The sequence below is a fragment of the Petromyzon marinus genome, chromosome 18 (assembly GCF_048934315.1).
Source record: "Petromyzon marinus isolate PM22_M1 ecotype Great Lakes invasive population chromosome 18, UKy_Petmar_22M1.pri1.0, whole genome shotgun sequence".
NCBI classification, from domain to species: Eukaryota; Metazoa; Chordata; class Hyperoartia; order Petromyzontiformes; family Petromyzontidae; genus Petromyzon; species Petromyzon marinus.
Genome location: NC_133684.1, coordinates 4,549,466 through 4,564,560, shown reverse-complemented (window position 1 = coordinate 4,564,560; position 15,095 = coordinate 4,549,466). Strand labels below are relative to the sequence as shown.

Below are 15,095 nucleotides of genomic sequence, written 5' to 3'. Positions count from 1 at the left end.
GGCTCACATGACATTGACTTTTCCAAGACAGAGGTTCTTTGTAAGCCATCTGGCTACCATGAGAGATTCGTTCATGAGGCTATCCACATATACAAGCACAGATACAATTTCAACCGAGAAGATGGATTCTGGCTTAGCAATCATTGGAAATATTTCATTAACCATTTCAGGTCTTAATTTAATTGTTCATGCTTACAGTGGCTTTCAGGCAGCATACATTAATTTTTCGTCTCCCCCCTCCTCTTTTCAGAACATAGATGGACTAGTCCTTCTAAATAAACTGCCAAATCGCTGCGCGTGGCGCTGACGTTTTTTTAAAATAAATAAATACACCGTTAAAAATAAATAAATTAATGCAAACCGACACACCTGATGACGACCGTTTGTGTTATGGTCGAAACGTCGTGAGAATTTTTATTGTTTTATATATATTATTACTTTATTGTTTCCCTTCAACATGACTTTACTGAAAGAGCTAAGAATAAGTGCTATTTAATTGCTTTGATTGATAACCTCTCACAGCTGCCTCAATATCTCATAGAGCCCCATGGTGGTGAGCAGTGTATCATTAATACTGGTACATCTTAGACCTTTGTAGATACAAAATGATGGTTGTGATCCACTGTGGGTCCATAGATTCCCATTTGAAACCCCCAATTTGGCTGGGTGACAGTGGTCACAGATTTTAATTTGAAGGTTGCGAAATTAAATGTATTGGGGGAGGGGGGGTGCAAACGGACTTAGCCCATCATCCTGCCAGAGTCGATAAAATTCTACCAACTTTGAAAATTCTACAGGAGTTGACCAGTGGACACACTGGCTCAGTGCTGTAAACTGGAGATCAACAATATCCATTGCTCGCGTTTGCATATCATCACTTAAAAAAATGACTTTTAAAGGTTTTAATTGTTTCGGTGATGATTGAAAGACTGCGTGCAAGCATGCACACCATGTAAATAACAACACCGTGCAGTTTATTCATTCATTAATGTCCCCAAAATCTACTTCTACCAACGTTTCAGGAATCGACAACGGAATGGGTTAACATCTTCCGTATGCAACCGAGCAGCGTCTCACGATGATAATTGCCCCTTTGGATAATCTACATTCTCTCTCCCTTCTTCCCCTTTTGCAGATTGCAAGAAAAATCTCAAATTGGTTTACAGATGCTAGGTTTACAGATGTAATTGCTGCAGTCTCGGGCGAGCGAGCGGAACAATAAATGTCTGAGGAGGCTCTTTGTGAAGGTTCGCATTCCTTTGTCGTGGTTTTTTTCCCTTTGAAAAAATTATGGTCAGAATATGTCAAAAGTATTTCACACGGCCATTAAAAAATTCTCCGAGGTCCAAATCTTATAAAAGGGACCCTTTTGTCCCAGTGTACTCGCACCTAGCTTTAACTGAAAGTTTACGTCAGTAAATATTGCACAATAGTACGTGCGCTATTTTGTACGGGTTTACAATCTATGTGTTTATCTAATACTCGATGCCTTACTATGGGTTTCTATTGAGTCGATCGGCAGGTTGCGTCTGGTGGGGTAAAATGTGGGTATGCGAACGTTACCAAGACGTATGGCCAGCATGGGAGAGTAATGAAAATACACTGGGAGGGAGGGGGGGGGTGTCTCTAGCAATGCATGTGCAGGAAATTGCAGGGCTGCACTTTTAGCTTTACCCATGGTTATACCAATTCGTAGATTAATGTCTATTCTTGAACACAACGATGCATGCAGGGACCCGTGAGTGTAAGAAGCGATGCGTTTTCAACTGATATATGTCGAAGGTAAATGGGTTTACGTGACTCGTACGGCCACGAAGTGGCCTGCTCCATTCACCACTGTTAAATAGACAATTTAGTCCACGCAACCCTGAATTGCTCCAAGTAATCATGCCCTTGTCTATCTCTGTAGGTAGTCTATCCACGCACTATCTCTGTAGGCAGTCTGTTCACACACTGTCTCTGTAGGTAGTCTATTCATGCACTATCTCTGTAGGCAGTCTATTCACGCACTATCTCTGTAGGCAGTCTATTCACGCACTATCTCTGTAGGCAGTCTATCCACGCACTATTTCTGTAGGCAGTCTATTCACGCAATATCTCTGTAGGCAGTCTATTCACGCACTATCTCTGTAGGCTGTCTATTCACGCACTTTTTCTGTAGGCAGTCTATTCACGCAATATCTCTGTAGGCAGTTTATCCACGCAATTTATTGCTCTAGAGAACCACTCTAAAGGGTATTCAACCTACTCTTCTACAGTCTGCATCACAATTTGTGGTACTTTTTGGACAAGTGTAAACGTGCTTTCAACAAATACACTTTGCTCGTCTGAAATACGAATACCTTGCCTCTCTCCTTGGGAATTTCACCGAAGCGAACAGAGTTGATGCATAATAGAGGGACTGTTTTGGGTTAGATCGCATAAATACAAATGTGTCGTTCAACCCGCCACCACCCGACACGGCCAATTGGTAAGGTTTGTCACGTAAAAAGAACATGGATAATATTGGTCGCGAATGCCTACCTGGTAATCAGAGATGATGCGTTATTTAGTGGCAGTAAATTTGCTTTTCGGCACTGATGTCAAATTGATAAACGAGGAAACATTCAACGCTGAGCTACGGAGAATGCAAAGCGCCGATGTTTCAAGATGATACAGGGGCCCAGCTGCTGCATCGAATGTCTGGGCAGGATGACAGAAGGCACCAGCTTGAATGGATCCATTCGGCGTGTCTCCCAATTACGGCGAGAAAGTAGCTGCTGTAGGGCATCGGGGCTGACTGCTCATTGTAACTGATTAAAGAACAAGCAAAGTACAAAGACTTAAAACAGATGACCAGTTGACAGTTGCGTAATTAAAATCCACGGAACGGCAATTATTTTTCTGTTCAAATAGCTAAGGTCAGCCTGGCAAGTCAACTTTGTTGCTCGAACTCATCGTGTACACCGAACGTGTTTGAAAATGTGCCGGAGGAAAACAACAAACTTAACCCACTTAATCAGTGTCATTGTTCGTTCGTTTTCTACAACATCTATGCGGAGAGGTGGGGAGGAGGAGGAGGGGGGGTGTACATTTGGCCACGCTGCTCCAAACACGACGAGAGCCTCGATACATTCAAGAAACTGGCGTCATCTGTTCGAGCACCAATTGGGTCGAGGCTCAAAAGAAAGCCGTCCCTTGGTGTGGACCAATCAGTTTCAAGGACAATGCCACATATATGATCATAGTATGTTTTTTGTTTGCATTTTGACTGCAGGTATTGTGGTTAATGCAGACATGAATCCTTGTAAAAAAAGGTTTCAGTTTTGTTGCCAGAAAAAAGGGGAAAAACCCTATTATTATACTGGATTTTGTTTATGGGGCGAAACGCGGCCTCGCCGTAAAATCACCCGCAATGCGCGGGCATTTGTTGTTGTTGTTGTGTTTGTTGTTCCGAGCTGCGCTGCTTAAAACGATGGCCGGACTTTTAAAAGAAGGGGGAGGGGGGTCAACAGGTTTTTTTTTTAATTCCACCCTCTCCGTGACCAAGGGTTGCGGTGCAAAGCATGACGAGGAAAAAACGAAACCATCGTTCGCGGCCGTCCGGTCACTGCCGCGTCCACGATTCCAAACGCGAAACGAGCGCCAAGGCTGACGGTGGCGCCGTGCGGCGTGCGAAGTGATTTGATTTGTGTTGTTGTTCGTTGTTGTTGTTCGTTGTTGTTGTTCGTTAGTCTTCTGCCATAGACCGCTTTAACGACGTAACCCACCGGGGTTACATTACGCACGTGATTCCGTGTTAACCGCTCGCACGTGCTCTGCGGGATTTCACACACACACACAAAACACAACAGTGACCGAACTCCAAAAATAAATTAATCCGTCCTGGAGTTTCTCAAAACGCGAGAGTGGACATCGGGGGCGTTCGTGCGTTGTTTCTCGAGGACGCGCGTGATGTACGATTCAACTGCGCCATTAGTGTCCTTGTTAAGCTTGTTGTTGCACCGCCTTTGTTACATTTGCTCTTAATAACGTGCCTTTTTTTAAAGTTAAGCAATGGAGAATTTTGAAATGAGCTCAAATGACATTTTTGTGAGTTTTTGGTTGCAAGAAACATTTTGTCTTGCAGTCTTTTTTTTGTGCAAATGATTTACGACGGGGTTGTTCTGGCAAATGTGCCCAAATGAGCACGCGAAACTAAAATCCTCACTCCTAAATGACATTTCAAATGCAGTGGGTAATATCTAGATATATGAGAGTGCATCAATGCGTAGATTCGAATAGATTCCGAAGGCTCACGAAACACACAGACACACACACACACACTGATTCCTTGTTCTATTGAATCGCGACAATTTATCAAATCGCCCAGAGGTTTTTTTTTTCCTCTTGCCCCAGTAAATTGCTCCGCTTCCTCCCGAGCATCAAACTGCGCTTTCCCTCTTTCGCGAAGACGGAGGGAAACCATATTGCGGCGTCTCTGTTACGCCGGTTTTAAACTGCACCATGAAGTTGTCTCGTTGGATATTAATATATTTGTGACCGTATTCTCTGGTTCATAAGTTACGCTGTCTCCCCTGTATTTTGAAGCAAAAGTTGGGGGACGCGTCTTAGACACCGGTGCAGCTGTGTGTGTGTGGTGTCTGTGTGTGTGGTGTCTGTGTGTTTGTCTGTGTGTGTGGTGTCTGTGTGTGGGGAGCGGCGGTGTAGCGGTAAGCGCGCTGCGCTACGAACCCGGCCATCCGAGTTCGATTCCCACTCACGGCCAACACCGGTGACGATTATCTGAACCGGACCTGGGCCTCTCATAGGTCTACTCAGACTGAAATGAGTACCTGGTGCGGTGTGTAGTAAACATCGCCACTTGGGAGACAAAGGAGGCCGGGCGTGGTGCTGGCCACCCACCCCCTCGTGTACCGTACCGGCCTTCATAGGTGCTCGCTAACAGCACTTGCCCCAACACTCTGTTACAGGCTATATGGGGGATCTTTGTGCATGTGTGAGCAGATCTGTATAATTATATTGACACCGAGCACAAGTTTGGGGTGCGCCTTACTTTCCGGGGGCATCTTATTATCCAGAGAATACGGCACGCGAATGAAAATCGTTCCGTTGTGAAAACATTCTGAGCAATGCCTGAGGGCAGTTGGGCTGGAAAAAAAATAAGAAGCAACAGTTGGTCAATAAATATGCACGGTTTTTAAAAGTAAAAGTTTCTCAAACGTGTCCCTCTGCCCTTAGTGATGGGGCCAGTCTGGGGTAATCGCCGTGTGTGGAGTGGTTGGGCCATTGGATACCCAGCTCAGCTGTAGCAAAGCCCAAAGCCTGGAGCAATGCCAAGCATTTCCAGATGTTCCGATGAGACCCACAGGGTTGCTGTGAAAGGCACCGTATCTTGTTTGAAAGCCAAAACTAAAACATAAACCACAGAAACTGCAAGGAGAGAGGAGGATGTACATTTTACGAAATGCATCGTAACTTCTTCTCGTCACAGTATATACGTGAGACAAGCTTTATGCACGTTGTGGTGAACTATAATTGAATGAGCAAAACGTGATGATATCGCCAACTATGCAATACCAGTATCAAGGACTATATCATTTGAAAGTTTACATTTAAAAATACGATTGGGCTTGGGACTATGGTATCACATTAATTACATTTGCAAATCGAAGAATTCCACTATTGCTCTTCAACATGCAGTTAAAGATGTGTTAATGCACACGCATGTCCATCATGACGTATACAACACAAGTGTGTCATGTATGTTACAGGTTTTATTGTAAGAAAAAGAATGCGATCAGCCTTAGGTACTGAGCAACCTTGTCCAGTTAAAGCTGAGGAACAAACGAAACTACTTTCTATTTAATTTTACCAAGATGAAGGCCTACGACCTGGCCACAAATGAGGGCTCAACGGAAGTGGCTTATTGCGTGGAAATTTGTAGCAGCAGCCAAACCCTATAGACGCACGTTTCTAAACCAAAACAAAACCCCGCAACAAAACACCGCGTCGAAGAAGTAAATAAATACCAAGCGAAATGGTAACGTGAAGAAAGTTCGTGCTGTAATTCTTTATTTTTTTTAAACAGATACATAGTCGGTAAATGCATTGACTAGCTACGGAGACAGAAAGATCACGAGGGGGGGTGGCGGGGGAGGGGGTGCTGCTTGCTACGCGCTGACCTGCGGCTACCACTCTTTTTTGTTAACGAATACCCAACAAATGTTTAAGCCCGGATGTTCGTATCCCGCGCAATACTCACAGCGATTGGGGCACTTGCGGCTCGTAATCGACAAATAATGTTTGTGAGTTCAATTCCCGGGTCGGGGGGGTGGGGGTGTCGACAAGACACTTTGGTTAATATCCACCACCAACTGTGGTCGAGTCAACTCGCTGTTTGGTCCAGGGATGAGACTCTCACCCACCGTAGGAATTTGGATCTTCCACCGGGGCTGCAAACAGGAGATGGCCATCATATGAAAACTACCTAAAAAAAAAGAAATATCCTTTCGGTGGTGTATATCTTTTCTCCAAATAGAGTTTTTTGCTCATATATTTAAGAGATTAGCATGCATGCACTTTGGCGACTGGTAAAAAAAAAAAACACAAATCCTGCTCTCCTAATTCATACGTGTCCGACTCGGCGAAATACGCCCACTCAGTTTGTCGAGTGTCCTGAGATACTGTCGCATTCAGACGCTATAATCCAAATTCAATTGCATCGTGAAATTTCGTCTTACCATATTATCGCTCGCCGTGTTACACCGTGCAGCTCGCAAACCTTTTTAATGGGGGTGGCCAACGCGTTGCAAGGCGCTGTCGCGATCGGCGGCACGGCAACGCGTTTCTTCGCTGAGCTTTGTGCACGCTTTGTCGCAGGCATCGCCGGCGTGGAATTGGAGGCAGATGTGAGCGACGTTTGCGTAGGGGAGGTGGGGGAGGTGTTTTGAATCGTCAAGTGGCACACGTTTCAATATGCAGGCAGCGAGGGTAAGCACATTTCTAACGCTAACAAGGAGGGGGAGGAACACTCGTCCGACAGCACGGCATGTCGGCCCACGTCTGCATTGGCTCGAGCTCAGGATCTGTTTCCCACTCTGTAATGGAAACTTTCACTGCAAAATGATTATTCTGATGTTCAGCCCACCAGATATATCTCCTTTGTTGAAACATCTCCATATGTGCAACATCCTTTGTTGCCCTTCCCCAGCACCTCCGATGAGCAAGGTTGGCCACGCACGGTGCGAAAGAAGCTCAATGTACGTACAAATTAAATGTTTCAGTTTGGTGTTGAATGCTTTCTCCATTCCATGACGAAAAAAACAAAAACACTTGATTTCAATACACGCCGTTAGAAGCTTACACCTGTTATTCTAAAATGGAAAGCAATTACAACCGTCTTGAGTGAATCATTCACATTCTAAGATGTTAAGACATCATGCGTAATACACGATAACAGCGGCTTGTTCCGGGAAGCTTTTGCAATTTGAATATCGCTCTGCAAGTACAGATAACCTTTTGTAGAATCTCACACAACGATGAAAATGTGTACGGATGTTTTCCAAGCACAATGTTTCACTTTGTAAAATGTGTGTTCGAGACTCATCGCGTAGCTCACCGAGAATATCGTGAGCCTTTGAAAAGTGAATTTGAACGAGCAGATTCCAGTGCAGAGGTTGACAAACACGTTGGGCACGGTTATCCCCCGCCGTGACGTCGCATTATTAAATAGTGTATTCTTTGCGAAGGCTTTATGAAAAGTTGCAGACACAATGTGTCAAGGATTTTTTTAACGAGACAAAAAACACACACAAAGGTATTTCATGTTACAGCGTGGGGGGGGGGGGGGGAGCCGCATTCTTTGTTGGGAAGTATACCTAATGTGGCATTGCTTATAGTTCAAATTAAAGTCCAATCAAAGCATTTTTGAACATTAACAACAAAAACTCCCAACAGTTAATGACGGCCAAACGTAAAACGATGGTGACCAGAAAAAACCCATCAACTTGGGCTTTGGAGTTTCAGTGTGAATTTAATGCCATAGTATTTTTTTGTTCTACACACAGACACGGCCATTGCGATTAACATTTTCCAGCTGCTTTTAAGCCAAACATAAAAAAGCCTCCTGCCCAAACAAGCTGATGTACTCCCACATGCGAACATAGAACACAAATACTTAGAAAAGAATAATATTACGTTGTGACCTGTGCCTTCAAAATGGTACCATGTGCCAGGCTCGTCTGAACTAATCCCGCTGCTGCAGGTTGTTGCAATGACACGCCAAATTGTGAGCACGTTGGCATAATAAAGTCGAAGCTGCATATAAGCACACCTTACATAAGCACGGTTCTGATATAAGCAACACATCCTTACATTACACTGGTGGGGGTAAGTTAGCACTGTTGGCTACGTACGGTGCGAAATAAGTTCAACGTACATACGTAAATAAAGGGCACCTTCTGACACAAGAAAACTACTTTGGATATAAGCAACATAGCCATGCTCTCAAGGTGTGTGCTCATAGCCAGCTTCCACTGTATTTGAAAATGTTGGCACTGGTTTGAGGAAACTATTGTTTTTACACACTTAAAGATGTGTTTAATTGCTGTCCAGTAACTGCTCTTCAAATATTTCCCATCAGACGATCACCTGGGAAGGCAGCATCACGTGCGAGCCACGGGGTTCACGTGCGAGCCACGGGGTTCACGTGCGAGCCACGGGTTCACGTGCGAGCCATGGGTTCACGTGCGAGCCACGGGGTTCATGTGCGAGCCACGGGGTTCACGTGCGAGCCACGGGGTTCATGTGCGAGCCACGGGGTTCACGTGCGAGCCCCGGGGTTCACGTGCGAGCCACGGGGTTCACGTGCGAGCCACGGGTTCACGTGCGAGCCACGGGGTTCACGTAGCGAGCCATGGGTTCACGTGCGAGCCACGGGGTTCACGTGCGAGCCACGGGTTCACGTGCGAGCCATGGGTTCACGTGCGAGCCACGGGGTTCACGTGCAAGCCACGGGTTCACGTGCGAGCCACGGGGTTCGCGTAGCGAGCCACGGGGTTCGCGTGCGAGCCACGGGTTCACGTGCGAGCCACGGGGTTCACGTGCGAGCCACGGGGTTCGCGTGCGAGCCACGGGGTTCGCGTGCGAGCCCCGGGGTTCGCGTGCGAGCCACGGGGTTCGCGTGCGAGCCCCGTGGTTTACTTGCTCGGCTGTGAGAGCCTGCGGATCTGCCCCTCGATGTCGTCCCCCTCCAGCGTGAAGGTCTGTGTGCTCGTGGTGCCGTCGGCGTTCGTGATGGTCTTCTTCACCGTGGTCTTCTTGTGGCTGGACGGCTTGACCACCTTGTTGACCTTGGAAACCCTCGTCCCACCTTACAGCACAAATTGCCCAAGTGAAAGGAAAACAACAACAATAATAATACACAGTTTAATTGCTTTATTTAAGCATGCTGGTGGGCACTGTGTTTCATTCTTATAGGGCAGAGATAACATAGGAATTAGAGTTTTCATTTTTATTGAAGCAATGTGCGGGGCAGATACATCGCGTTGTGACGCACGGACACACACCGTCAACACAGGCCAACCCGGTAATGAAAAGCAGGGGATAGAAAGATGAGGAATGGGCTTGCTGCCACAAACGGACTTTTTTCAAAGGTCAATGGAAGGTCTCAGCCCACATTCACCAATGACTGCATGAGAAAAAAAAGAAACCCCAATGACATTACAACTGTCTTCTACATTTCATTTGGCCAACTTCCAGTTGGAGAAGATGAAGATGGATCCCTGCAGTCAAGAAAGCTTTAAATCGAAACATTTCCAGCTGGAGAATTAAAATGTCGCTTCGGCCGTTGTGTGGCCAACAATTGCGCTCGTGTGTAGAGCGGGCGATGGGTAAGGCGTGGCCCTCGATTGTCGTGCACCAACGGTCACTTGGCAGGGCTCTCAGAGGTGGCTCTGTGATATCAACTTTCATGGATGTTGCCTTGGACAAAGGGTTGCACCACTCTTAAAAAAAGAGATCCGAATGGGTTTCTCGTTTGATGACATGACGCTGATAGCACTACTATGGGGGTCTTTTGTTTAAACATTGGAAGTTTTATTTGAGTAAATTGGAAACTTTCTGGAATATGTAAAAGGTCATGCAGCTCTTTTGGCTCGTGCCTTTACGAGCTAAGCTGTCCGATAATTTACTTGCAAGAAATGTTGTATCATAAAAATGCCATTATCTTAACATAAAACGTATTGCCTGAAGCACATTCAAAATATAATTTAATGTTTATTGCTATTGAATGGGCCTTCCAAATCCTGTTTCTAACACTGACTTTGCAATGTTTCCAACAATCTCGGATTTCTGTGTTTGTTATAAGGTCCTCTAGGAATTCCTATTGCATATGATGTACCGGTTTCAAATGTGACTTGCAGTCACCTATAAGAGTGCATTAAGTTCAGAATTGTGGTATTCATCGAGCATGTATGTATGTTGAACTTTTCTTTCGCATCGTACGTAGCCAACCGTGTTAATCGTTCGTAGCCGACCGAATAAGTTATAATTTACGGCTTTTTGTCAAATCTATCGCTGGATAAAGGACTCACTATGCCGCGTCGGTCATGGGAGTAGTTTGACCAAGTTTCACCAGGTGAGTCATAGCGAGTTGGCGTAGTGGTGGGGGGCAGGAGCAGTACGGATATCACGAAGCCACTTTCTCTCTCTCTCTTCCGTATGGCAGCTGATGCAGATGCAGAGCAACGACTACAATTTCACACTCAGGTGGTCAAGCCAGCAGATAACCGCGTCAGGAGCAGCGGCGGAGTAGTGTATCGCTGTGATGTCTCCTTTCATCATTTGTGGATCGGGCATTGCGTTGTTATATGTTCTACGGCCTGTTCTGGATGACCACAGTCGCACACCGGAGCGTTTTTTAAATGTTTCCATTTGAGCAATCAGGTATCCGCATCTGCCACGGTTTGGGCAGTCGATGCGGTTTGGGGCGGACCACGAGCTTCGTGGAAGATCAAACACACTGATGATGGAATAGAACTCTGGCCGACGAGTTCACAGTGCGGCGTACAAGCACTTTCCCGACGCGCACTGGCCAACCATCGCTGACGCTGTGTGGGAAGCCACGTGTCTGTTGATGGCATGGTTGTGCGTGTGTGTGGGCTCCACGTAACTTCCTGCCAGGTTGAGGCATAATTCCCGGATAGAGGTGAGGTCAGCGCTATGTTTGAAGTACATGTTGGAAACATCTACAATACTGTTTTTTTGAGAACACAATGTATTTTTTTAATGCACTAAAGTAGTGCATTACAAAAATCCATTGTCCGAGCGACTCACAACACGGATTTTGTACGAGTTAAAAATCCGTGCAGTGTACTTCTCTATGAACTAGAACACACATTGTGGTATATAACGTGCACGTTATTAAATGCCATATTTTTCCTGTGCTTACCAGCACCTCTTTCGAACCGTTTTAAACGTGGGTTTAATGCGTTGCATGATTTCACTTGGCACGTTGGCTTTTGAAGCCACCGACCGACCGACCCGCCGACCCACCAGCTGACCCCATTGTTCGACTAACCCTCTGATCCACTGACCAACTCACGTACCCATCGACCTACTGACTGACCGACCGAACTCGCTGTCCGATCAAACATTCCGACCCTCTGAACCCACTGACTGATCGACCCATTGACCGACCCACTGAACGACCGACCACCCACTGACCGACCATGCCACTGACTGACCGTCCCACTGACTGACCGACTGACCCACCATTCAACCCACCGACCGTCCCACTGACTGACCGACTGACCCACCATTCAACCCACCGACCGTCCCACTGACCGATCGACCGACCGCCCTGCCCATGTAGCCACGCGCGCTGTGCGGAACTGCTCACCGGACTGGAGCTGTGAGAATGTGTCCTCCGAGATCCCGCCGTCTCCGTCGACCACGGTCGTGCGGCTCACCATCGTTCCTGCCGTACGGGGCGCAATCACAGCCACGCAAGCGGGTGGTTTAACGCGAGCACCGCCGCCTATTCAATGTGACTAACGTCGGTTGACCGCCACATGGCACAGGGGTCACGAGACACTCAGGAGGTATGGGGAGGAACATATTGGCGGGGTGATGATTGTAGGAAGGTATTTGTAGCCCCGTTTATTGTCATTTTTTTAGGAATCATAACTGCAAGTTTCACGTTTACCTCCTAGCAATGTCCACATTTGTCTATTTTTTGTGCCCAAGAAGGAATGGACACGCATGGGGAAAATAATAATGACTTATTCTAGACAAAATTGTCAATGATGCTGACTACAAAATCGTCACTTTGAACATTTACAAAGATTATTATTTCCCAAATTGAATGGCCTTTTATTCTTCACTCTCACAAGTTTACAGAATACATTTCAATAGAACTGTAAAAATGGATAATGAAACTTGGACTATGCTGAGCACAAATATGTATTTCTAGATGGAAACTGATGCTTGCTTAATCAGAGGCAAAGAAAACGTGTTTATCCTACACCCATCAAATTGCTCACTGTTTAACTTAGAAGGCTTGCAGGGTGTATACATTAAGGAAATGGGCATTAAGTGCAGTGCATTGTTTGTATGAACCGTGACAATTTTTTTGAATATTTTATTCTATTCTATTTTGGATTTATAAAGCTTCTTTCACCAGGGCGCTTGACAATGCTTCCTGGCTACGGTACAAAATGGCAAGATAGGGATGGGGATCGCGTAGTGACGAGGGTGGAGGGCGCGAGGTGGAGTCTGCGGCGGTGGAGGCATTAGGGGCGTTAGGTGGTGCTGGCAGGGGTGACAGAAGAGGAAGGGAAACGGCGGAGCAGAGAAAAGAGACAGGGCGTGAGGGCAGTGCGAGAAGAGGAAGGCGAGGGGGAGAGTCCGATGTGGAGAGAGAGTTCCAGTGTAAGGGGGCAAGCAGAGTGAAGGAGCGAAAGTGAGGCTGAGCGCAGGGTGGAGGAGGGACAGCAAGAAGATAGGCAGCTTGTGACCGGAGCGGGCGTGATGGGACATATAAGGAAACGAGAGAAGAGAGGTAAGGAGGGGAGGGGGGCAGTCCATGCAAAGCATTGGAAACGAAGGTGAGCAATTTAAAGAGGCAGCGGTGATATCTAGATAGCAAGCCGGTGAAGTTGTTGAAGTTGTTGAAGGAGAGGGGAGCAATGAGAGATGAAGGAGAAGTTAAGGACGGCAGCGTGCGTGCAGCTGAGTTTTGGATTTGTTGTAGAGGGCCAAGGGCGTAGGCAGGGAGACCGCAAATCTGGCTGTTGCCTGATAAAGCTGGTTGTAATTACTGGCGAAACGTCGTGCTCGGATTATAAATGTTGTGGCTTTGCTCTCCAACACACCGGTGTGCTGTACTAGTGACGAATTGGCCACGTTCTGTTCACGTGACAACCCTTACTAGTTGGCTGTGTCGGGTGGTGGCGGGTTTAACGACACACGTATATATTTACGCGATCTAACCCAAAAAAAAAACACTCTATTAGGGAGACTGAGTTGCAACAATCCAGACGAGTGAAGGCTCAGGGGGAGTGCACAAGAAGTTTGTCAGCGGTGATGAGTGGGCGGATCCAAGTTAGACTGAGTGGGGGGCGGGAGGCGGGGAAGTAGAGCACGGTGGTTTTAGAAGGATTCAGGGAAAGTTTTCAGTTTCAGTTTATTTATTTTGGTATAGCCCTGTGAGCCAGTCGGTTCTTGAATCGGGTGCAACCACAACAAACAAAAAAAACAAAAACACGAACAAGAAAAACATCTTAAAGTGACTATGTGACTGTGCAAACAGAAAATCCATGAAAAAAGAAACAGCAAAATATTCCTGAAAAAAGCACCGTACACCAACGCTGTGTGCAAAAAATCCCAGTGGGATGCAAGTCAAACAACATAATTAAAATATATATAAAACAATACAATTTTATTGTTTTATATATATAGTTTAATTATTATTTTATTGTTTCCCTTCTACGTGACTTTACCGAAAGAACCAAGAATATGAATCCCTGCAGTCACGAAAGCTTTAAATCAAAACTCAACACATTCGTCAAGCTGCCCTAAAACAACACGGATGCAGTATTTCCTCGTTCTTCTTGACGGATACGATCCGGAGATGCTCGTGAATTGTAAATTCCACAGGATAATGATATTGGCATACGGAAACCTATTTTTTTTACGAATTGCCTTAAATACGTAAATAAATAAAATCTATTACATACGTGAAAATGATCTCACTTTATTTTATTTTATCTCACCAAATTATCTCTCACCACTTTATCTCTCACCACTTTATCTCACACCAAATTCTCTTTCATAATTTTATTTTATCACTATCTCTCTCTCGTTCTCGATAAAGTCGTCGTGCAGACTTCCAGATGCGAATAGCGGATGCCCAAATTCGAGGACAGCCCAGTTCGTGAATACCAAGGGAATACCGTACGCAACAGATGTCACTTTGGGCAATAGTTCTTCTTCGCAGCAGATATATCTCTGTTGCTACGAAGAAGGGGCCACTGCCTGAAACGTAGCCTTGTATATATATTTTAAAAATGTTTTTATTGTTAGGGTAGTGTTACTGAAGAATGTATAGAGCTAGGAGACAAGTTGGATGAATCAGGATGCCGTTCACAGTTGGACGAACGTCCCGCGTGAGTAACCCCGAGCAGGTATATCAACATCGGCGAATCACCGTCGATCGCATTGACTTGTCTTTTTGTGTCGTCTAAGCAGTTCCGGATGATCCCAGTAGCAAGAGTAGCTACGTATGCTACAGGCCCCGCACTTTGAAGGGCCCCGCGCTAAATGCTTTCAAGCTATCAATCCTGGTTCATTGATTCTGCACTCGCTCTATTACTACAGTACTATACCGCCTTCAACTTTTACGAACGACTGGGTGTTTAAGGTTAGCGATTTGTCGTATTATGTCCGTATAGCAAATAAAAATATGTAATTACTTTACTATGCAAGTTAAAAATTTGTGTTTTCAATATTTGCGTGGTTTAAAAAAAAAAATTAGGGCCCCTTTATAACATATGCTACAGGCACCGCACTAGCTTAATCCAACACTGCGTGCAAGAGTAGATTTGTTTCGATTT

The 15,095-nt window shown here is 45.7% G+C and overlaps 1 protein-coding gene across 1 annotated transcript in view; it reads right to left on the bottom strand.

The window, feature by feature from the left end:
- Positions 1–6,023: 6,023 nt before the first annotated feature.
- LOC116943591 (transforming growth factor-beta-induced protein ig-h3-like) overlaps positions 6,024–15,095 on the bottom strand; it is a 53,654-nt gene continuing 44,582 nt past the window's right edge. The window contains exons 17-18 of the mRNA XM_032956559.2: positions 11,882–11,959; positions 6,024–9,352 (exon numbers count right to left, since the gene is read on the bottom strand). Coding sequence (XP_032812450.2) covers positions 9,180–9,352; positions 11,882–11,959 — 251 coding nt within the window. The 3' untranslated portion in view covers positions 6,024–9,179. The remainder of the gene's footprint in view (positions 9,353–11,881; positions 11,960–15,095) is intronic.